Source organism: Artibeus jamaicensis, unplaced genomic scaffold (genome assembly GCF_021234435.1).
Source record: "Artibeus jamaicensis isolate MK-2021 breed Jamaican fruit bat unplaced genomic scaffold, CSHL_Jam_final contig_923, whole genome shotgun sequence".
In the NCBI taxonomy this organism is placed as follows: Eukaryota; Metazoa; Chordata; class Mammalia; order Chiroptera; family Phyllostomidae; genus Artibeus; species Artibeus jamaicensis.
Genome location: NW_026522014.1, coordinates 555,655 through 580,402, shown reverse-complemented (window position 1 = coordinate 580,402; position 24,748 = coordinate 555,655). Strand labels below are relative to the sequence as shown.

Below are 24,748 nucleotides of genomic sequence, written 5' to 3'. Positions count from 1 at the left end.
TGAGCATATATTCCCAGGTGAGGTATTCAAACTATCCACACGTTTCTTACTCTAAAAGTTAGGGAACACTTCTCTTTCCATAAGACATTTTTCTCTAGAGAGAGAGGTAAAGTTTAGTCACTTAGGCATTTCCTAAAGTCTAAAGTGTACTATTTACAAATCAGAACGAATTTTTACAGGTCCCAGAAAAGAAAGGAGAAGAGAGATTCTGTGTCTTACTCTTCATGTGTCCTCACCCACCCCTCCATCCAAACTCTGCAAAGGTGGGAAGAGATCAGATCAGAAATGGCACTCAGAACGGTCTTGGGAAAGTGTGAGCTAGGTAGGACCCCAGCACTCAGGCAGTCGAACCACTTCATGTTACAAGAAAGTAAACTGAAGTTAGAAAAGTCGCATTGCCTGAGGCCCTGATGCAAGGGCTGAACAGGGACTCTGCTCCTGGCCTACCGTTACCAAAGAGCCGGAACACATAAGAAGCACAAACAAATCAAAGCTTTAACCAGCAGTAAAACACTCACTTGCAACTCTGTGACAGTCTGGAAAGGGCAAACTATGGAGACAGTAAAAGATCAGTGGTGGCTAGGGGCTAAGGGGGAGGGAGGGATGAATAGGCAGAGGATTTCTGTAGGGCAGTGAAACTACTCTGAATGATACTATAATCACGAATACTCATCATCTCACATTTGACCGAACCTACTGAATGTGCAGCACCAACAGTGAACCCCAATGCAAAGTAGGGACTCTGGGTCAATGCAGGCTCATCGGATGCTGATGTTGGGGGAGGCTGTGCGTGTGTGGGGACAAGGGGCATATGGGAAATCTCTGTACCTTCTGCTCAGTTGTGCTGTGAACCTAAAACTTCTCTAACAAATGAAGTGCTAAAACAAACAAGCACACAAGCACATAAGCCGTACTCTCCTTGTTCCCTACTCTCCACATGCTCCGAGTGCCTCACCCTTTTATGTCTAGAACAAATCCTTCCTGTGCACACAGGACATGCCAGACAAATGTCCTGCAAGCTCTAGTGACTTTAGACATATTAGTTAAGCTCTCCCCCCAAAAAAATCTTTAAGTGCCTCAGTTTCCCTGTGTTACATACAGCATCGTAGCAGTACTTATCTTACCTCAAAGAGTTAACCATGAATGTTCAATAAGAAAATGCATCTCAAGAGCTAATAAGAGTGCCTGACACATAATAAACATTCAATACCTGTTAGCTATTATTACTACCACAACTGTTGTTAATAATATGCTTGAAAAGCTGAGCATCTGGTGCAGTGATGTTATATGTATATAAGGCAGACATGTGGTATATAAAAAGCAATATTACTCCAGGGAGGGTAAATGCTAAGCTATCCTGAATATCCATCTTGAGTCAACAGTTAAAGAAATGAATAAAATTCCAGACATGTCGATGCTTTTCTAATTCCTCATATGTGATGCTGTGATTCTAATGCACTGGTGGAGAGCAGGGACCCACATTCTGAGAGGGTATCAACTGTCATTTTTTACAGTCAAGAGATTATTAATTGCATTTACAAGGCTGGCTTTTAGAGGCAAAAGCACCTGTGTACATACATACTTAGGTCCTTTTAAAATAATCTTTGCAAACATTATTGAGCGTTAGCCTCAAAGGTGTTCTGACAACCCCATATCAAGGGCACGTTTGAGGGAAGAAACTTTCATCAGATCTCATAGCTGAGCTCATTATTACTTGTCTCTTAAATAACAGAAACCAAGACTAAAATATTACTTGTCTCTTAAATAACAGAAACCAAGACTTCTTCTTTCACCTGTTAGCATGAGTTATTATTCCATAGTCACCCATCTTCTGTCTTGCAGTGAAGCTCAATGATAATAGCTTAAATGGGTTTAAAAATCAACATCATTTTATACAGAAATGAATGTGACTCACTTATTTTAGCCTGGCATAGCCAACAGGCCTCTAAGTTAGAAGACTTAGTATGGGACATTCAGAGATTGCCTCTTGCCCCCCCTCCCACCTTCACAAGCGGGGCACACCTCTCCCTGCCCCACTGGTATTTTGTGTGCGTGATGGGATATTAGTGGTATCGATGCAAACCAGGGCTTGAAAGGTGCCTGTGGTGGTGGGTGCCCCTGTGCTCCTGTCTCTTGCCACAAGAAGAGTGCTATTCTGCATCTGCTGTGCCAAGGACATATGCGTGGAACTATCTGAACCGAACCTGCAGCTCTGAGGCAAGCCCCGGGCAGGATCAGCTGGCCCAGCTCACCACACAGGCGTCAGCAATCAGCAAGCACTTATGGGCATACAGATGTAGCTTTGGAGCGGTGTGTTTTGAGCTCAATCAGTAGCATTGACTCCGACGCCTGGGTCTGGCTACCTTGGACCACAAAGTCAGTCTTTCCTCAGCAGCCTTCAGCCTCATCCACCTTCCTGTCTACCTGCCCCCATGAGAACCTCTTGAGATAGTGCGTGTGAAAGCATTTGGCAAACACCAAAAAACAGTACAATGCAAACACCATCACCAACCAGCACTTAAAGTTGTCGTCATTATTCTATGTTTCTAAGACTTTCCAAACGCAAAAAACTTACACAAATTCTCAGATTACAAACACCATGCTCTTCTCTGTGCTTCCAATGCCGCAGAGACAGAGGAGAGAGAAATCCTTCTTTCATCGCAGCCCTGGTTCATCCACTTAGTCACAGCGGCGTGGAACCTCGGCTCGAGAGGGCCAACTGCACAAGGCCCTGAACTCGTGCGGAGCTCCGCTGCTTCCCCGGAGCAGCTTCCCACTTGAGGTGCTGCAGTCAAGATTCAACTTGGAAAGAGGCATCAAGTTTTCTTGTTTTAAACTTCCAATCTCCTGTCCCCCTTCCTGAAATCTTAATTTTTTTACAAGTTTTTAGGAAGATGTTTAAAAGTTCAGGATCTGGAGATATGGAGGACTATTTTGCAAAGCGTAGGTTTCTAGCTACACATTTGCTGGCATGCATCGTGAGATGGGTAAATATAAAGTATCAAGTTACAAATTGAAGGAAGCAGTAAGATGTGTACGGCTGGTTGACGGTAATGCCAATGGTAGGCAACAACTTCCATGCTCTACATTTAAGGAGACGACAATTCTTTCAGTACCTCGAAAGAGTTTCATGTCTTCACTTAATTCTAATCTCCACCCTTGGGCTAAAACTGGAATTCTTTTCTTAGATAGGATATTAACCAAATTATGCAAATTGGACAGTGTACAAGAACTTGAATCCTCTTGGGTGGGGGAGAAGGATTATTGAAGAGATGGAGAATCTTTCTGTAGCGACTGGCATTTGGTAAGTCTGCATAACTACCAAACTGAATTGTATGAAATTCCGAAAGTAAGAACATGAAACCAGTCTACATAGGATTTTTATTGTTGTTGTTGTGAAGGCTGAAATTAGAACACCACTTCTCCTTGAAAATTTAATCTTACTACTACATTTCTCTGGCATTGCCTAGACACTCTGGTAGTCTCCACCGTCACTGATGCCCTCTAGTGAAAACAAATGTAAAATTCCTCAAGCAGATACAGAGAAAGTCAGTACAGAGAGTCTCTCTGCTTTGCACTGAAATGGATTCCCACAATGTGTAAAGATAATTCCACACACAGGCCTGTCTTTTGGGGAGGAAGTGGATTGTTACAGATGTCCCCCTTGCCCATCGGGGACATGGTCCAGGACCCAGTGAATGCCTGAAACTGCGGATAAGTACCGAACCTTATATATACTGTTTTTCCCCTATACACACACACCTTTCACTTAAAGGAAGCAGTTTGCAGCTTCTCTTTGGTATGTCTGGATTGCCAGCATCACTACTCTTACACTTTGGGGCCATTATTAAGTAAAATACAATTTATTTGTACATACGCCCTGCGTTACAGGACACTCGAGCTGATAAGCTCCTAAGTAACTAATGGGCAGGGGCATATACAGTGTGAAGACAGGGAAAACGGGTGGTTCCTGTCCTGGGCAGAACAGAGCAGGATGGAGCAGGACGCAGCAGGAATTAATCACAGCACACAGAACTGCACACAACTTAAGACTTGTGAATTGTTTATTACTGGAATTTAGTGCTTTGAAGCCTCAGTTGACCACAGGTAACTGAAGTGCAGAAAACAGAACTAGGGGCAAGGAGGGACTGCTGTATTTTACGTTTCTGAGTGGTTATGGGGATTTTGGGGCCATTCCTTATTTTCATATTATAGCATTGGCCACATCTATGACTTATCTCAAATCCTTGGTCAGCTATGGACCCATGGCGGGGGAAGAACCCGTCCCCACGTCCGTGACATCGCTGCTATCTGCGTGAGAACAACTGCTCCCCAGCCAGGCCCTGCCATCACAGGCCTGCCAACCCAGAGCTGTGGGTGGGACTCTAATCAAGAGGAACTCAGGCTGGAGGTGACGCCTCTTCCATCTCCTCCATAGGCCTGTAATTTTTGTAGCCAGTAGGTCCTTTGGAAACCAGAAAACATCAGTCTCTTTCTCTTCTCAAAAACCCTCCCATGGATCGTCTCACGCTTCAAATAAAATTGGAATTCCTCACCTTGGCCTTTCAGGACCAGCTCCTCCGAATCGTCCCCTGCCCTCTCCGTGGCCACACTTCTGCAGCCTCACCAACTTGCATTTTGTCTGCTATCTGTCTCCCTGCCGGCACATCAGCTCCAAAAGGCAAGGGGAGTTCTGCTTTGTGCACGACTGACCTTCAGCCCCAAGACCTGCGGACACCGGGCGCCCGGAGGCCCCACTGCTGCTGACCGCAGCGAGGCCTCTGGTGTCCACGCTCTCTCCTGGCCCGCAGCCACCCTTGACCTTTCAGCAGGACTGTCCCAATCAGAAGGAACAACTGTGCTGACAGTCTGTCCTTCCTGTCACATTTAATGTTTTTATTTTTTTCACTTCCTCTGCTCTATCAAGTTCACTTATTCCACACATGTATTTACTAACTGGCCTTTTCAGTACACGGCCAAGTTGGAGAAGATGCTGGGGGAGTGGGGTGTGGGGTGGGGGAGAGCGCAAATCGTCCTTCCTAAGCAGACAGACCCACAGGGTTTTGGCAATAAAATCTGAGATGAGTCAGATATTTACGTAATAATTTTTGAAGTGCATTTTACAACCCTCGCATAGTTATACTCTCACACATTCAGATGTAACCCGTGATCATTATAGCTGCTCTCAATCAATTTTAAGAAGACATAAAAAATAAAATCAAGACATAAAAAAGGGTTCTTGAGGTAAAGCATAAAGGACCAGTGGGAAAGGATGTGCCGCAGAGAACGCTGTGTAAATGACACAAATTGTTATTTTGTAGTGATATGCCCTTCACAGCTTAAAAGCACTTTTATATCAATTGTTCACTTAGCTCAAATCTTCTTAAAAATAGAGTAGAAGTAAATAAAAAATCAAAAAAGAGAATGTAAAAAGAGATGATCTCAATTCATTTCCACAGGTGTTCTGTGAGCTGGAGAGAGCAGATGTGGTTCTCCCGGAAGTGGGAGGCTGGTGTCTCTGCCCGGCCCCAGGTGGTGTCTCTGCCCGGCCCCAGGTGAAGTCCCCACTCGGCCCTAGGCATCCTCTCACCACATGTGCAGTCCGGGCAGGACAGCATCATGGCTCCAATATGCCCTGTACTCACGCTTCCGGCACCGGACATCCCACCCAACCATGACTGCGGCCTCTGCAGCTTTTCCCACTTTCTCAAAGACGAGGGGGAAGCCCAGCGCATGACTGAGGCTCAGGGCTCACTTCCTCGCAGCTGCAAACCATGGACCTGGGCAGTTTCCACACCGGGTACTAAGGACTGCACATGTGAAACTAAAGGTCCCCAGAGGGTATTCTGGAGGTGACAATTTATTGGAAGCACAGGTTTAAAGGCCTTTAGAAGATACAGGTGGAGGGTGGGTTCTAGTGTCTCCCCAAAGATACAGATCTGTGCCAGGGTGCCACAAGGCAGGGCCAAGAGGAGCCTCACAATTCTCCCATGTGCTTCTTTGTCCACAGTCAGGGGAGCTCACTTAGAGAGGTGCGGGCAACTCCAGGCCGGGGACTTGAAAGACCTGGTTTTGATTTTTGGCTCTGCTGCATATTGGAGATGTGGCCTTGCCCAAGACCCCCAATCTCTCTGAGCCTCAGTTTCCTAGTCTGTAAAGTGGGACAGTGGAATTAGGACAATAAAATTATAATGGCTCGGAATTATTTTAAATACCAGTTGAGATAATGTATTAAATTGCTTTGTAAATAGTAAAATACACAACACAATGTAAGCCATTACCACCATAGTGATGGGGGGGAGAGGGAGAAGAAGGTAGTAGAGAGAGGGGGACACGTCTACTTTTGAGACCATAAGCCACAGCAACATCACGAGGGTGGATGAAAAGGCAATCAGGTGCAGAGAAGGGACAGACGCACATCCCATTTCATTTAAGAGAAACTTACATGGAAGTCATGGTGGAGGAGCTGCTAGCAGCTCCCAAGTCTGGGGAGCACACACACTTCGCTGTGTGCAGCACACACACTTCCATACATGCGCATGCGTTACTTAGTTACTTATTTTATGCAGCTGTGCTCTGTCCCAGCTGCTTGGCTGCTGTGGGGGAAAAGCCGAGGTTAAGGAATTTAGCATAAATGTAAGAGCAGAAGACGATATACACAGGATAAGTGCTACAGAATAAAACACGGTTGTCATCTAATTGTGCTTTTAATATTTTAACAGTTCTTCTTATAACATTGCTCCGGTTTTGCTCTACTTTCCGAGGGAAAACCACGTAAAGTTCTGAGCTGAAACAGAGCTGCGGAGAAGGCAGATAACAGAACTCGTGGCACATCTCCTCGCCTCTGCCCTACATTCCTGTCCGGTCTCCTCACTGGTCTCCCTGCCCCCACTCTGGGCACAAGAGCCAGGCCCTCTTACCAAAACCCCCAGATCTGGCACTGTCTTGATCAAAATATTCCAGAGCTCTCCGTCTAATGCAGAGTCAATGATGAAGACTACTAGTAGCCCTCAAGACCCTACACGACCCGCCCCAGCCCCTGTTTGCCTCTGATGTCCTTTTCTACCCCCTTCTTCCCACTTCAGGGAGGTTACTGGATCATGCTGCAAACAAAGTTCCTTCTCAAATACTCTGATGGCTCTTTCATATCCTTCAGTCAAATGTCATCTTTTTCGTGGGGGCTTCCTTGATCCCGCTTACCATTTAAAACTGTAGACACCCCTTGCCTGGCACTTCCTGGGCCCCTTCCTTGCTCTGTTCCCCTGCACAGGACTCCTCACCACCTGCACCATCGCCGGTAACAGAGCCCGGTGCCCTCCCTTTGGACAGCGCGCCAGAAGTGTTCAAAGTTATAACCGTATACACCTATTCCTCCTTCAACCTTACTTCTGGTCATTTATAACAGCAAAACGCTAGAAACAACCCAAATGCCCCTGCACAGGGCATAGGTGAAGCCCCCACAGCAGCAAACAGTGTGGCTGTCAGGGGACAAGGGAGCCCACTCGTCTGTGCAGTGACATGAAAGCCCTACTGGGCACATGAGTACAAAAAGCAAGACCGAAAACTGTGTTTAAAATGAGAAACACTATCTATCTATCTATAAATAATTTCTTAAGTTACACAAGAAAAGAAACAAGAGACTAAGAAGATAAGCCTGAGGTGGGCGCAGTGATTCTGGAGAAGTGGGCAGATGGGAGGAGCTACACCACGCTCCTTTTAATGTTGTTTGATATCTCGAATTGCTTAAATGTATTACCTGTTCGAAAATCAAGCAAACCACGTCTGACCTATCAGTCCCACCCCTTGGTATTTGCTGGAAAGAACAAAAAACGTATGCCCCCAGAGAAACCTGCCCACAGGTGTGCATAGCACGTTATTTATGTGTAACTGCCCAAACTTGGAGCAGTCAGGGTGTCCGTCAGCAGGTGAACGGACATCCAGACAATGGAATATTCAGTTCTAAATAGAAATCAGCTGTCCAGCCACGAGGAACCATGAAGGAACCAAAATGCCCGTTACCAAGTGAAGGAAGCCAGTCTGACGAGGCGACACCCTATATGATTACAATTGTACAACTGTCTGGAAGAGGCAAATGTATGGAGACAGTGAAAAGATCAGGGGCTGGTGGGAGGGAGGGACAAAAGGTGGAGCACAGGGGGGTTTAGGGCAGGGAAACCACTCCGTAGGATTCTATCATGGTGGATGCGCGTCGTTTTACATTTGTCCAAACCCACAGAACATACGACACCGAGAACGAATCCGAATGTAGCCCACGGACTCTGGGTGACACTGACATGTCCACAAGGGCCATCAGTGGGACAAGCGTGCCACCCTGGTGGGGGTGCGGGTAGTGGGCAGGCTGGCTGCACATGTGTGGGGGCATCCGTACATGGAAAATCCCTGTACCTTCCACTTAATTTTGTATGGACAAAAACTGCTCCAAAAAACAGGCTATTAAACAAAAGAAAAGAAAACAAAGTATGGCCTCATGGCTCAGGCTTTTTCGTTTTCCCTCGAATTTCTGAGGGTACTCCTGGGGGTAAAATAAGGAGGGGAAGAGTCAGGGTAGGACAGTGGGACAGACGGACCCCACCGCTGATACTTCCTCCCCTGGGACTGTGCGTCCCCTTCCCCTGGAGTAGGAGGTCCAGGTGGCAGAGGCTACGGACCCCCCGTGGCCTGGCTGCTGGGCTGCACGAAAGCACTCGCACACTGGCTTCCTTTGCCTCGTGCATTAGCTTGTCTTCCCCTGACCCCTCTCAACTCAGGAAGCACTGATCACATCTACGCTCAGCCTCCGCCCCAAGCCCCGCCCATAACATCGTCCTTGTCAGTCAGCTCCCATGCCCATGGACACCGACCACCTGAACAGGTGATGCTTCCAGACGCCCACTGCTGATCTATGGTGTCTGTAGTGACACTTGCCCATAGTAGTAATAACTGAACACATACAACCTAACTTATTCATGTCTATCAGAAGAGTCACGTAAGGTCTGGTTTAATCAACGTAATGCAGGCGATCAACATTTGTGGAACACGAGAATGTGTGTTATGTGCCATCACTGATCTCATGAAGTTCCCAAGCCGTTAGCTTATTTTCCACTACATCATATTACTTCCCAGGAAACATTTAATAAATGATTTTGTATGTTGTTAATGAAGATAAATTATATTTGCACCGAAACAAACAAATTACTAGATGCTTTCTGGTGCAGAAATTCGGCAGGCCAAGTGACTACCTTAATTGTTCCTTTCTGCAGCCATTGTTACTCATTTAAAATTTTTTCATACTCTCCTTTGTTTTATTACTGTTTTTCAATTTTTATTTATTGATTTTAGAAAGAGAGAAGAAAAGAGAGTGAAAGAAGAGAGAGGAAATTGGGGGGAGAGAGAGAGGGAGAGAAAGAGAAAAACACTGATTTGCTCTTCTACTTATTTATGCATTCATTGGTTGCTTCTTGTTTGTGCCCTGACTGGGGATTGAACCCACAACCTTGATATATCAGGACAATGCTCTAACCAACTACCCTATTTGGCCAGGGCCCTTGGTTTCATTTCTTTGGGGCTTAATATTTTAGATACTAACATGCAGTAGCTAACCTTGTTTAAGAGCCACATTTGGAACATTTATAAAGAGCTTTGTTCTCACTTAGACTCCTGAGGGACAACTGGAGCAGTTAGAGAATGAGTCTTGCTTGGTTAAAAAAAAGGAAGGGAAAAAAAAAACCCATCTAAATTGTTAAGTCACTACAGTCTTCTAGAACACAGAAGTTATTTAAAAATTTCAGTAAAAGTACAAAGAGTCCTTGGGGCACTGAAGAAGATAAAAGAATTTTCAGTACACTACACTTTCAGAAGAAAAATATTAAAAATAAAAATAGTTTCCTAACTCAGTCATTCTTTAGGGTCGATAATTTATTCCTGATGGTCCCCCAAAAGAGGGGAAGAGGAGAGAAAGAATATACTTGGCTCCCACAACAGAAATTATTCATAGCTCTTTTCCCTCATAAAATAATGAACTATTAGATCTCCCATAAAATCCCTTTCAGTAATTTTATGGCGGGTCTGCATTTTATAACGCATGTTTTGTAACCAAGAAATTTTTTTTAAAAAACCAAGAGAATCATTTTACAATAATTCATCCCACTGATTTTTATGAAATTTGCAATTCCAAACCTTTCATCCTCCCCTAAAAGTTAAATAGACCAAGTTTGAGATTTTTCTGGTTAGTGTAATTATTAAAATGGAAAGTTTCTTCACTGCCACCTACTGGTGAGAAAAAAAGTGACAGCTTATTTTTATAAATTTTACATTTCTCCAATTTTCTGGTTTGGGTGTTTAAATAATTTACATTAAAAAACACTGAATACCGTACAATAGGACATTCAGAACATTTCACATGTTTCAAGTAAAATTAACTGACCATAAATTTCTAGTTTTTAAAAAGGAAATTAAAATGTGACATTTTCCTTTTTTACAATTTAATACTTTTCCCAGTATTAGAACAAGAAATCACACACTGTTGTACCCCAATTTAAATTTTGTTTCCATAGGTGTGGACACTATCTAACTGATGATAATATGAATGCTCACTTCACAAGTAGCCTATCAAATGAAATGCAGTACCTCCCTCAGAATGAAAATCTCTCATCATGAGTCATGTCATTTATTTTTATCTTTACAAACAAATAAAATGTGAAAATGAAAGGACAAGTCCACTAACAGGTGGGATACACAATGGCAAAAGTAACCAGAATTTTCCAAAGTAAGATATTAGCTTGGGGGTAGCATTTGCATCTTCAGCCTTTGCACAGAGGGAGCACACAGTCATTTATAATTAATGAAACATACCTGGCTTAAAATGTGGTAAAGAATGCACTCCAGGCCAAGTGTCCTCATTTGGCGTTCCAAGAACCTAGTGAAGAGCAGGAAATTGTGGAAACAGACTTATTATTTCCAAAGCACTCAAAATTCTCCAGTGTAGAAAACAGTACACCGCATATGATGAAACTCTGAATTTTTTTTTCCATTATCTTGTGCCAGGAATTTTATTTCAGTAAAAAAAACAAACCCGGCTAAAGAGCCACCCAAGATGAATGTCTATGTTTTAACAAGCGCGGCCGAATGAGGTAAGAGAAGTTAAATCGGCTGCGTTTTATCAACTCCAAACTTAATAAGTAGGTTTAGGACTCAAAGGATAAGCTCATCTTCATGGAATTGAATAAGGGGTGTCCCTGTCCCTCATGATTCTTTCAGGAGCTTTTGTCCTCCGTGCCAGTATCAGATGTCTCGTCGGTGAACAGTTCTAAGGATTCTGTCATTTCTCGTCCCACACCCTCTGTCTGAGCATCGTTAAGTTTCAAAGAAACAGGACAGACAGCTTGGGAGGCTCACCGTCTCGCCCGCCGTGTGCTCATTACAGTTAACATCTTTAATCATGTGATTTATAGGTTCCTCGTCCCAACATACTTTTCTCTCTAGACTTTTTCCTTCCTTTCCCCCCCCACTTCTACCTTCTTTTCCTGTCTGATCTTCTCTCACCACAGCGCTTGATCTGGTTAAAGGAGTGCAAGGGCAATCCCAGCCTACGCAGAACTGGGCACACTCCATTTGACTTTCCAACTCACCATCTATGACTGTTACACTGGGAGAGAACAGTGGAGTCGAACGGCTCCGAGCCCAGACCCTGGAGTCTGTCTTGCACCCCTCCTCACTCACTAGTCACAGGGCTTTGGGCGAGAAACAACTGCGCTGAGCTCCAGCTTCCTCTTTCGTAAACTGGAGGTGAGACCACCACCTGGCACGCAACAAGCACCATGTCCCTATTAGAGGTTACTCAAAGCACCCAGAGAAAATGGGGTCAGGTGAGGGAGGTGCTGGCCACGTGGGCAAATCTCATCCGCTTACTTTTTCCACAGTGACTTTCCGCAGTGACTCCTGGTCAGGGGACTCAGTGAGTGCCACACGCACTGACTCCAAATACCATGAACCAACACGAGGGCAAGAGATAAAGCCAGGAGCTGGCAAACGGGAGGAATGGCAGGTTTCATGGGAGGAAATGAGGCATATTCACTTCACCTCTGAGGTGCTTCCAGGCAATATGGAAACAGAGAGCTCTGATTATTTGTGCACTTATTTTCTGGGGGGACAGGGGTGTGGAGGAAAGGATGGCACACACACATAGTGAGCGTGTCCCTCACTGCTTCCCATCTGGGGAGTCGGCGTGAAAGACAAACATTACGTTCTTCACTGAAACACTGAATCTCGGTTCAGGGGATCTCAGAACACAATTTTTCTTTAAAACTGTGGTTGGCTACTTTGGCACGCACTGATTAACACGAACATTAATAGGCAGATCTACATAAACTGGGTCACACTACTGACGGCTGGTGGGAGTGGGAGGGACGACTGGCGGGAGGACTAGAAAAGTTGTAAGACGGGGAAAGAGACACGGACACTGGGTCCGACGTGAACATGTGCGACCAGTGTCTCTGGAAAAGGCACCCCCCCCCTTTCTTTTCACTAACTCCAACCACGGTTTCAAGAGGGAGAGACAATCGGGTGTGCAGACAATGCACACAGCTCATCGGGGAAGCTCTGCATGGAGCTCACACTGAGTTCTCATGGGGGACAAAGGAGTTCAATGGCATTAAACGTTAGCAACTAAAGAGGTGAACTTTCAGCTCAAAATCACAACTTGATCACAACTAACCCATCAATATGAAACAGACACTCCAGAGGGGTTGTGAACAACAAGAAGCCCAGCCAGAAGCTGAATCTCGTTCTCTCACTGCTAATACAGGCACGATTGCTACCCTGACTGTGTTTCTACAATGTTTGTGTTAGGGAAACTTTTTCATAGGCACTATCCTCATCCAGATCCGGGGTCTGTTTCAAAGTGATTGTCAAACATCATGGCCATCTCATAAAATTTATTCGCAAAGAAGAAATATATGACTTTTTTATGAGTTATTATAGCACTGACTGATGAAGTTCCAGACCTCAAATTCTCCTCCTGCTTACATCTCCTGGGCCATTGGCACAGGAAATACAAGCTGGACAGCTAGTAGGCAAAGGAAAAGAAGACTTAAAAGTCAATTCTGCTTCTTATAAAAACCATTTTGGGAAAGACAATTTGGGTAAAACACGTGGTTAGAGATGATGGGTACTTGTGCAACAGAGAGAGTGGGTGTGTGTGGTCTCTGATGTCAGAATTTCGTTTATATTAACCAACTAAGAAGCTCCACAACCACGATACTTTTAAGTTACAAAGAAAAGAGGTATTCTCTAAAAGCAAAAAAGTCTTTTGCAAATAAAACAATGAAAAAATTGCATACAGTGTGCCATCAACATTTAAATTCTAGTTACATCTATAAATAAGCATCCCAGGCCTGGTTTAATCTTTTCTTTAATCCTTACCTGAGGATATGTTTTTACTGCTTTTAGAGAAAGAGAGAGAAAAATGTGAACATGAGAGAGAAACATCGATAGGTTGCCTCTCCTGCGTGCCCTGACTGGGGATCTAACCCGCAACCTAATCAAGAATTGAACCCACCATCTGGTGTATAGGACCATGCTCCAACTAACTGTGCTGACTGGCCAGAGCAAGCCTGGTTCAGTATTAAAACAGCATCCTTTGATACACTAAAAACTCTTCTATGTATTCATCTAAGCACTTCACCTTAACCCTGTGCTGTGGCTTATACATGTCCCTTAGACATCATTTATTGGTTCATCTCTTCACTAGGCTGACATTTTCTGTGTCTGTCACAGAAGACAGAGGGAGCGGCCTGGGGCTCTGCCTTGGGGTGCTCCTACCCTGCTGGGGCAGGTGAACAGGGGCAGTGATGTCTGTCTTCAGTAAGTGTTCTCTCAGAGGCGGGGGGAGGGGAGCGCGCGAGGCAGGGAGCGCTGGAGTCTCAGAGTGGGGAGAAAAACTACACGGAGAGATTGTTCGTGCGGTGGCAGAAGGAACCCTGACTAACGGTTGGCCAGGTGAGGAAAGGGTGGGAGTCACAGGATAGTATTCTGGTTAAAAGGAAAGGCTTATGTCAAAATACTTTCTCCAAATACCCGCGCTGCTCACGCCCCCGCACCTCCTCACTGGTTTCCTCTCCTGGAACGTCCTGCCCCTAACCGTCGGGGTAACTCCTTGCTCTGATTCTCACTGCAGCTCATAATTCACCCTTTCCTGAAAGACTTTCTGGATTCTCTGATCCAAGTTACATGTGGTGATCTTTGTGATCTCTGAGGGCTTTCTGCAGACTTTTGTAAGACCTACCCACTGCCTTGTAATTGTTAGCTCACTTGTCTGTCTTCTCGCTGGACCATGGACCGCAGAGTGGAGACCATGATGTTTGGATGCGTAGCACCTGCCACGTGCCATGCACTCAGTAAATGTTGACTGACTGACTGACTGAATGATGTTTCTGGGCAACAGTGTGAAGTTTGGTGTGACTCACCTGTAGACTAGGCTATAGAATGGGAAACTAGGGCCAGAATCGACTCCAAAGAAACTATATTCTATCTGTTTCAAATTTTCCCAAAATACAGGTCCCACGACCCACTGGGGATTGTAAATATCACTCAGTGTAGCATCGGCATTTTTCAAAAGAGGAAGTAAAGAGACAATGTCAGAGGCCACACGCACAGTGAAGATACTCAGTGCTGTGTGAGACCTCTGTTCAGGCTGCGTGTGCTACGTGAGTGCACATTGTGAGTCGTGATGTGAAATGCCGTCTCTTACCACTTCAGAGCCTTTCCGTAGGGAACAAGAAGCTATTCGCTGAAATCAAGAATGCAGGCAATAAAGTGAGTTTGAGGCCCGGGGGCAATGAGTTTAGTTCTGGGCCTGTTACATGTCAGAGGTTGGTGCCTGCAGGTCAAGGTAGGGATACTTAAAGGGCAGTTTGAAGTACAGACATGGGTCTGAGGAGAGGGATTTAAGATCCAGAAAAACACGTGGAAGTTTTTAGTACGCACAGCATTGGAAAGCAAGTGCCAAATTACAGCAACAAAATGGTCTTCCCCACAGTCACATACACACACACACACACACACACACACACACACACACACACACACACACACAATTCCCAGAAGACTGTCTCTGTGAATTCCTGGACTTCTAGTATCTGTTAGAAAAACAACAGGGGCTCTCACCTTGTCAGTAAGGGTTTGCACTGCCTGGCCCCAATGAACTAGGAGCTAATGCCCTCAAATTTACGCTCCTGGACTTATCTGTGGGCCGAAAGGTATGGCTTGAATCTCACCAATCGTGATGGCCTCTGTGCAGGGCAGAGGAAGACACTAAGAAAAAGGGGCTCTCTGCTGAAACACTGACTTCACAAATTCTAGAGCTCAGATTCCAAGAACTACTGTTTGTCAGAAACATTTATTTACCCTTCTAAATTTTCTAAATCTTTATTGCGTTTTTTTCCATTACCAGTTAGTCCCATATCCTCCCCTCCCCCCAGCAATCACCACACTGTGGTCCATGTCCATGAGTCCTTTTTCCTCGACACCTTCACCCCTAAATTTCCCCCCAATAGCTGTCATCCTGCTTTCCATCTATGAGTCTGTGCACATTTTCCTTGTTAGTTCAGTTTGTTCCATCTGAGTGAAATCGCATGGTATTTGTCTTTCTCTGACTGGCTTGTATCACTTAGCAGAGTGTTCTCTAGGTCCATCCATGCTGCCACTAAGGGTAAAATTTGTGTCATTTTTATGGCTGAGTAGTATTCCCTTGTGTGCACATCCCATAGTTGTATTATCCACTCATCTATTGATGGACACTTGGGTTGCTTCCATAACTTGACAACTGTAAATAATGCTGTAGTGAACATAGGGGTGCTTATGTTCTTTGGAATTAGTGTTTTGGGTTCCTTCGGATATATTCCTGGAAGTGGGATTGCTGGGTTTACCCTTCTAAATTATTAATCACTCCAGTAATTCTCACATTTGCTAGTTTTTGCTTTGGCCTAGGCCCTGGGCTTTAAAAGCCTGTGGGTTTCCCCTGAGCAAAGCCTGCAGTGCAAGCAGAACAAGGGGCGCTACTCGTTCTTCATGGACGAAGAGGTTCAGAGAATATATAGCAGAGGGATTCTGACCAATCAAGTGCAGAGAAAACTGGGTCACCCAAGGACGCCCCGGTGAAGTGGAACATACGGGGTTCCCTCTTCAGCTCCCCGTTTGATGAGATGGGCACTCTACAGGAGTGCTGGTGATTCCAAACGGACTTCACGATGCATCTAAGGAAACGGAGAACATCTGAATAGCTTTTATAATTTTTAAGCAGAGTCTCTGAAAGGCCACATATACCGTACATCTCTAAACTAATGATTTGCTGTACTACTTGAGGTTCCGGAAATGTTTTTCCTGGTTCCTCGGTGAGAAGTTCTAAATGAGCCTTGGGGAGAGGTCAGCACAACTCGACTGGGCCGTCACCCTCTCCACTCTGGAACAGCTGGTGTCAAGTTCAAAGGTGAGCCAGAGAGAAAACAGAACTTCCTAACTCTTATCCTGCTGTGTGCTCTTTATCTAGAAAAATAATTGTCAAGTGGAGCAGGGGTTCCGAATCAGGTTGTTCTGATGAGAAAGACTATGCTCTTGAGAGCCACCCAGTACCCTCCCAGGAGGACTTGGTGCAGAGATGGCGCTCAGATGGTGTTAAATGACTCACAGCTACCGACCAGACGCTGCAGAGAGGGAGTGGGTGTTAGAAACTAGGCTTTTTCATTCTCTCTCCCTCCAGTCCAGCACGCACATGGGCACACATATATCCATATAACCCTCTTCAGCGACTTAAAGACAGACACAGAAAAATGTCTTAATTTTCTAATGACCCAAAATAAAAGGACTGCGTCCTATTCAGATGGCTGAATCGGGATTTAAAAAATATTTAATCAGGAAGGAACAAGTGCCCGAACCTAACATAGGGAAACTTAATACCAATAAACATAAAGGCCACTGCTTACAGTAGGTTCTATTCATTAGCTATTCAAGATGGAAAGACCTGGCTGGTTTGTGTAAAAAATGACTCATGACTTTCAGCTGATACAAAGTCCATGTGACCACCCGGAGGAGATCCAAGGAGACTGGGGTGGGCTGCCTTTAGGGTGGCCTGTTGTCCCCACCTGCTGGTGTTCATACTCCTCCCCTTGAGTGTGGACGGCACTAGGGACTAATCAACACAACATGACAAATGTCTTAAGACGTCACTTCTGTGATTATATTGTGTAAGATGCTAACTCCCATTTTGCTGGAACCCTAACCCCTTGCTGGCTTTAAGGAAGCAAGCTGTCATGCAGGAAGGGCACAAGACAAGAAAACGAAGCCCATCTCAGCCAACAGCCAGCAAGAACCTGGGGCCCTCCACCCAACAACCCTTGAGAAAGTGAAGGTTACCAATGACCACAGGAGCCTGGAAGTGGACCTGTCCCCAGCTGCCCTCACATAGGATTGCAGGCCCAGCTGACACCATGATTACTGCCCTGGAAGACCCTAGAGCAGACCCCCCAGCTAAGCCAGGCCTGGACTCTTGACCCACAGAAAATGTGAGCTGATAAAATGTGTTGTTAAGTTTGCAGTAATATGGCTACACAGCAATAAGCAACAAATACAGATGTAATTGCTGAATCATATCGTATAAAAAGGGACAAAAATAAAGAAGGTAGTGTTTTATAGGATGCACCCAGAAAGGTCAGAGGATGGTGGAGCCGTGTGCTGTGAGGTGGACTGGAAATGCTTACTCTCAGTGAGACTGGGACATCACCTTGAATAGGCCCCGTGCTGCCGAGTCAGTGTGGGGCTGCCTTCTGCTGTGCTGAGTCAGCTGAAAACAAGGGCAGTGGGGTGAAACACCAGTATATGACACAGAAGGGCACGCTGATGACAAGAGCTGCCCAAGAGGGAGCAGCAGCCCTGCAAGTTCTCATCGGCGCCAAGGGTTGGACAGCACCACAGTTTGTGTTCAGATACAGTAAGAGTCAAATTCTGCCTCCACAGACACAAAGGTCCTGTGCAGTCAAATCCTGATGTGAGGTTGCAGCAAACAGTCTGGACAACGAGAGGGGGTCATGCATTTACAGCTGCCTTTATTTTCATCTGTCCTATAACTAGGGTCCCTCGGGAGAAGGGAGTGGAAGAGCAGAAGGGTGTGACTAAGTGAAAGAGGGCAGAGAAGGTATGAATGAAAGCTGTCCTTCCCGGATCAATGTCCATGATTTTTCAGAGAGTCAGCACAATCAGTGGAAAATACCAAAATATTTTCTAGTAGCAAGATAAACAAAATATATGCATGTATGTGGTGTGCGCACACAGGTACACACAGACACATATACAGTTCCTCTCCCCCATCATTCCCTAAGGCATCAGCTAAAGTGACACTAGACAAGGGGTTAGACTCTGAACTGTGTTCGTTCTAGTCAACAGCCAACAGTGTACAGGCGGATGTAGGATGAGAAAAGCTGCTTTAAAATGCTGATTTGGGGTTGTGTTTTGAAGAGTAGCCGAACCTGGAGTGAGATTTTGCAGAGCAGGGAGTTTTACCTAAAAAGAGCCAGCAGGGGGAGCCACTGGACTGAGAAAATGAAAAGCTGCAGTGGCTTCAGAAATCTGCTTGAAGGTTTAATCAGCTGTTCCAGTGAAGGTGCTGGATGAAGGAAGATGGTGCTTCCAAAATATGACGTGGAGTTTTCAACTTGGCAAAGGTCTAGAGTAGAAGTAATCCGAATAAGTAAAGGATAGCTCTGAGAGTTTTATTTTAAGTGAGTTCAATTCACCTGCCAGAAGGTGAAGGTCTGGCTTAGTGCTACTTGGGTACACATGGGAATCATCTGGGAGTATTTAAAAAAAAACCAACTAAAGACTAGGACACATTCCAAAGGTTGTCATTTAATTGGCCAGGCTGCAGCCTGGATGTGTGGAATTTTCTAAACATTCCCAGTGATTCCAATGCCAGATGAGGTTGAGACCCCTGAGCAGCCCAATGTACTTAGGAATCTCTTCGACGGCCTCAGTTTAGTTAGACAGTTTATAGATTTTTTTTTAAAGCCTTTGGCCTGGATCCAGGGGCCCACGAAAGATTTTCAGTTGATGAATGAGCAAAATAAACAGTTGACTATTAGAGAAATTAGAAAATGCTCTTAACTGGAAAATTCTGCAGCTGATTTAAAATGTTTTCCTTCAACTAATTTCCATGTTTCCCGTCTCGTTTCTCCTACTGTTTCTACGCCCTATTTCCCGAAACCCTAACTCCCTCATCAACGTCACTCTCACCTCGACAGCTTCTCTTCTTTTCACTGATCGATGCCATCGTGGCTTCGGACGGTCAGTCCCTAAGTGTGGGCTGTGGGAGCCATGACAACAGCAATAAGGTGCAGAGGGTGGGAGCTGCAGAGGCGGAAGGGGCGATGTTGCGAAGCAAATGCAGCAGAACTAGATTGACTGCCCCGAGACAGACGGTGGCGCAAATGCAGAGAAGTGAAGCCAGGAGAGGGACCTGGAGGGTGGAGCACTAGGCACTAGAGCACAGGCAGCCCTCCACCCTGTGTTTATCCAGCCCGGCACCTTGTTTCTACCTGGCAGCAGCGCCGAGCTCCTTGCCCCTAGTTAAGGAGCAGTTACATGTATACAGTCCTAAAATTACATTTGGCCCTTTGAAGGCAACCACGAGGCTGATGTGGCCCCGGGTGAAAATGAGTCTGACAGCCCTGCGCTAGAGCCTTGCTACTCAACACGTGGTCCAAACCAGCAGCAGCAGCATCGATGAAGAAAGATGCTCAGGCTCCACTCCCCACTGAAAGAATCAGAACTGAGAATCCAACATGGGCCTCAGGTGATGCGTTTGCACATGGCCATTTGAGAAGTACTGCTTCAAACAATTCATCCTACCTGGATTTTTTCATCTAAAAAGCACAAACAGTACAAGAAAGTTAGGGCCACAGGTCCGCTTTCATCTTCATTTGTTAACATAAGCATTTGGAAAGGAGCAGTTGTGGACAATTTGAAGTTCAGCGGTATGGGCAGCTCACATCAGGCGCTGCTGCAGGTGGTTGCTTGGAGGGCTGGCTCAGCAGTCTACCACCCAGCACACACCCCCCAGCACCTGCCCGCCCGCCCTTGCTTTAACGGTCCTATACCCCAGGTGTCTCTTACTGCAAGGGGCTCCGGATCATTTCTGGAAACTTGCGGGATATAAATAGCGATCATTTAAAAACGCTGAGCTCATCCACTGATGCTCTTTACTTCAGCTGCAAACTTGAGGCCAGTTAAAATTCTATGCCATATATGTGCCACACAGGACACATAACACCTACCCAAACTGATCGCTATTTCCTTTTTCTTGAATGAAAGTAGTTTTCCTATTGACTGTGTACAATTGTGTTGATTATGGGGAGGCACAAAAATGCAAAACTGCAACTTTTCCCCTCAAAAATGTAGTATGGTCAGCATTTCTTTTTATGACATTAAAATTTAAAATGACAGCTATTGAACTAATTCTTAGCACTTTGAAACTTCGTGCTTTAGGGAACTGTTACCTTCAAAAACATGTTAATGGGAATGTCTTAGTCTCTTGTGGCTGCTGTAACAAACAACCACAAACTTGGTGGCTTAAAAGAATGGAAATTTAATTCTCCCAAAGAAGTTCTGGGGTGAGAAGTCAGAAATCAGTTTCATTGGGTTGAAATCAAGATGTCAGCAGGGTCACCCTCCCTCCCAGGCTCTCAGGGGACAACTTGTCTCTTGCCACTTCCAGTTCCTGGGGCTGAGAGTGCTCCTTGGCCTGTGGCCACATCACCCCAGTGCCTGCTTCTCTGCACCCTGCCTTTTCCTCTCCTGGATCGAATCTCCCCCCCCACCTCTCTGCTCTAAGGATGCGGAGAGGAGCTGCACACTGGGCCCACCTGGATAACACAGAAAAATTTCGTTTCAGATCCTTAATCCCATTTGCGAAAATCCCATTTTCCAAATAAGGTAAAACAAGGTCCAGGAATAAGGGTGAACCATCTTTGGGTGTTCTCTATTCAGCCCCCTACAGAGTAAAATCACCATTTACAACATATTATTTCTAAATGATACTCTACTGGTTTATTTATACATAGAAAGCAGAAAGTATCTGTATTTATGAGTTTGTTTTTTTAGATTCTGCATATAAGTGAAATAGTATGGTATTTGTGCTTCTCTGACTTATTTCGCTTAGCACAGTACCTTCCAGGTCCACCTCTGCTGTCACAGTGGTAAGATTTCTTTTTTTTTTTTTTTATGGCTGAGTGATATTCCATTGTATTTATATATCACCTCTTTTTTACCCAATCACCTATTGATGGGCGCTCAGGTTACTTTCACACCTTGGCTATTACAAATAATGCTGCAATTAGTGTTTTTGGATTTCTTTGGATGGGTACCCAGAAGTGGGATTGCTGGGCCGTCATATGGCAGTTCTATTTTTAATTTTTGAGGTGCCTCCGTACTGCTTTCCACAGCGGCTGCACCATCTGCATTCCCACCAACAGTGCACCAGGGTCCCTTCTGTCCACATCCTCACCAACACTTGTTGTTTGTTGATTTTTTGATGATACCCATTCTGACTAGTATGAGGTGGTATCTCATTGTGGCTTTAATTTGCATTTCTCTGATGATGAGTGACACTGTGTGTCTTTTCATGTGTCTATTGGCCTCTGTACGTCCTCTTTCAAGAGGTATCTGTTCAGGTTGTCTGCCCATTTTTAATTGAATGGTTTGTCTTTTGGCTAAGTTGTGTGAACTCTTTATATAATTTAGATATCAATCTCTTTTCAGATATACCATAGGCAAATATTTTCTTGCATTCAGTAAGCTGTCTTTTCAGTTTTCTGATGGTTTCCTTCACTGTGCAAAAACTTTTTAGTGTGATGCAATCCCATTTGTTTATTTGTTTGTTTTTTTTCTTTTGCTTCTCTTGCCTGGGGAGATATGTCAGAAAAAAATATTGCTAAGAGCAATGTCAGAGTTTGCTTGCCTATGTTTCCTCCTAGGAGTTTTATAGTTTTGGGTCTTACATTTCAGACTTTAATCCATTCTGAGTTTATTGTGGTACATGGTAAAAAGGGGTCTAGTTTCATTTTATGCAAGTATCTGTCCAGTTTTCCCAACACCATTGGTTGAAAAGACTGTCTTTACCCCACTGTGTATTCTTTTCTCCTCTGTCATAGATTGATTGACCACATAGGTGTGGGTTTATTTCTGGGCTCTCTTTTCTGTTCTATTGATCTGCAGAGCACAACCTGGACTCGTGCCTGGTGACCTTCTCACCCTGTCGCTCAGGTGCTGATGCACCATGATTACTAAGGCTGTTAATTAATTCATCTCAGTTGACCCCTAAAGCCAGTTACGCAAGCAGGACCGGCAGTGACGGAGAGGCGGAGCTGAGCGGTCAGTCCGTCAGGCGGCCTCCAGCTAAGGGACCCCGTTCCCCGCAGCTGGTGCAGCTGTGCTTCTGCTGCCCTGCTGGACCCACACAGACTGGTTTCAAAGTCAAGGAGTGGTGGTCCCATATTGCTGTTTACTGAGAAAACCAAGTTTGCCATTCATTCCTATTCGGTCCTGACAGTCATAGAAGCGTTTTCCCCTCAAACCGAAGAGAAAAGGATGTACTTATTATTTGTTCTTTCTGTGGACTTAGTGCATAGAATTTTGTTGTAATGAACATAATAAGCCCCCGTGTGCTCACCACTGCAGACAAGAGCTGGGTTATTTAGCTTTCAACAACCACCAGCAAGCTCCATCCTGAATCAGGTTCATTATTCTTTCCTTTTTATATAACTTTATTGTCCTTGTAAAGATTATAAAATATTATTTTATTTTAAATACAAAATATAATGCTGTGGCTAATCTTTTAAAAAAGATTTTATTTATTTATTATTAGGTAGAGGGGAAGGGAGGGAGAGAAACACTGATATGTGCTTGTGTCTGGTGAGTCCTCACTGGGGGACCTGGCCCACAACCCAGGCATGTGCCCTGCCTGGGAACTATAACTATTATGTGAATAGAATATTATTCACCCACTCTCTTACTGACGGGTAACACTTATAAGTGTTACTTATAAGTTTCTACCCAGGAGTCAGGATTCAGGATGGAAAATTGCATTCAATAAAGACAGCAAGTTGAAAGCTCATCAGCCATCTCATTATCCCTTTACCACCATAAAATTCCATAATGAGAAATAAATGAATAAAAGATTGACTCCTAGAATGGGGCCGTGTTCCACCATTCTGAGAGCTGTTGGGACTCACACTACATTTTTCCAAAGAAAAGATTCTGCACACAGTGGTTAGACCCCTGGGTGACGCACGGAAGGCTGGCAAACTCAGAGCAAACCAGAGGGCGCTGCAGAGCAAAACCATCCTGCACAACAGCGCTTCCCGTGAAAGTGCAGCCACCAGGGGAATCACAAGACTCCTTCAGTGGAGGAGGCTGGGGAGCAGGACAGGGCTGCTGTCCCCGAGCTTCCTGAAGCCCTAGCCTGGGGCAGCCACCCCAGCCTGGAGTGGGAAATAGGTGAGCCTGAAGCTTCCAAGCCCATGGGGAGGCTGGGAAGGGACTGAGGCCAATCCCACAAAGGGAATTACGACTTGGGAGACGTGACAAGAGCTCTCGTGGGAAGGATGAGGGGTGGTCAAAAGGTGAACCATCTTCCCTGCCTTTTTGGTTAGTAGGGGCGATGCAACAGCAAGGCGGGGTCCCAAGGCTGCCTGCACAGGGGCGGGCTGAATTTTCTTTCTCCTCTTCACAGCCTTTTACCGCTTCTTTCACAGAAGCACCTACTTGCACTTAGGATGGGGCACTGGAGAGGCAGCAAAGGGGGCTCCTGGAAGAAGTGGAGAGAATAAAAAGGGGTGCCCCCACCCCTGTGCTGTTGTGTCTGTGGTGGTGGAGCTGGGTGGGGGCAGGGAGGACAGGATAGACAGATAGGGCTGCGCCTGTCCTGGGAGTATGTAGGTCAGGGCCTGCCCGGAAAGGAAATCCATACATTCACCTGCTCTAAAGAAAGATGCTGCTATTTTTAGAGCTTTGAACGGGGGTGTGCAGGAATGTGTGAATTACAACTAAACCTCTGGTAAGTTTACCAGCAGAAAGGCTGTTAAAAAAAATATAGGTCAAGAGAGTTCTCTACATTGGCAATATTTTGTTACAGTTTTTGCAACTGCATATATACTATTTGGATATATACAATTACAATGTCAACATATGTGTATATTATATATTTAGTCATAAAAGAATACTGCAAGCCTGTTATGGACAAGGACTTTGGTCTGGATGCAAAATGCGTCCAGGGAAGAGAGAGTCCCTGGTACAGGGACTGTATTTCACGAGAAGAGACCTTCATGGTGAGTGGGAGGTCCGCCGGCCACAGAGACCCAGTGGACTCTCTCGACGTAGAGTTCTCTTGGCAACTGGCCCGCGATACCACAGACTCACTGACAAATGAACTACTTATTTCTAACCAATTCAGTGGCTCAAGAGATGGTATTTAGAGCACCAATGCTAAAATCTGGTATTTCTCTTTTAAATGAGCAAATCAGAGTGGAAAACGAGGGACTGTCTTGGGAAGTATGGCTGCCACTCGGGCCTCACAACTCCGGCTGCTCTTGCCAGCCACCTGCACGTGAGCAGAGCTGGAGATCGGCAGCTCCCTGGAGAACCCTGGACTGTGGGCTCCTCATCAGACTCACAACGAGTTGGGTGTAACTTTCAACTGCTGTTACTC

At 45.3% G+C, this 24,748-nt stretch overlaps 1 protein-coding gene across 4 annotated transcripts in view; it reads right to left on the bottom strand.

Annotated features, from left to right (window-relative positions):
- The window catches only part of CDK14 (cyclin dependent kinase 14), a 562,452-nt gene that overhangs the window by 138,102 nt on the left and 399,602 nt on the right, over positions 1–24,748 (bottom strand). For all 4 annotated transcript variants that reach the window (XM_053655083.1, XM_053655082.1, XM_053655085.1 and 1 more), the window contains one exon: positions 10,852–10,915. In XM_053655083.1, coding sequence (XP_053511058.1) covers positions 10,852–10,915 — 64 coding nt within the window. The remainder of the gene's footprint in view (positions 1–10,851; positions 10,916–24,748) is intronic.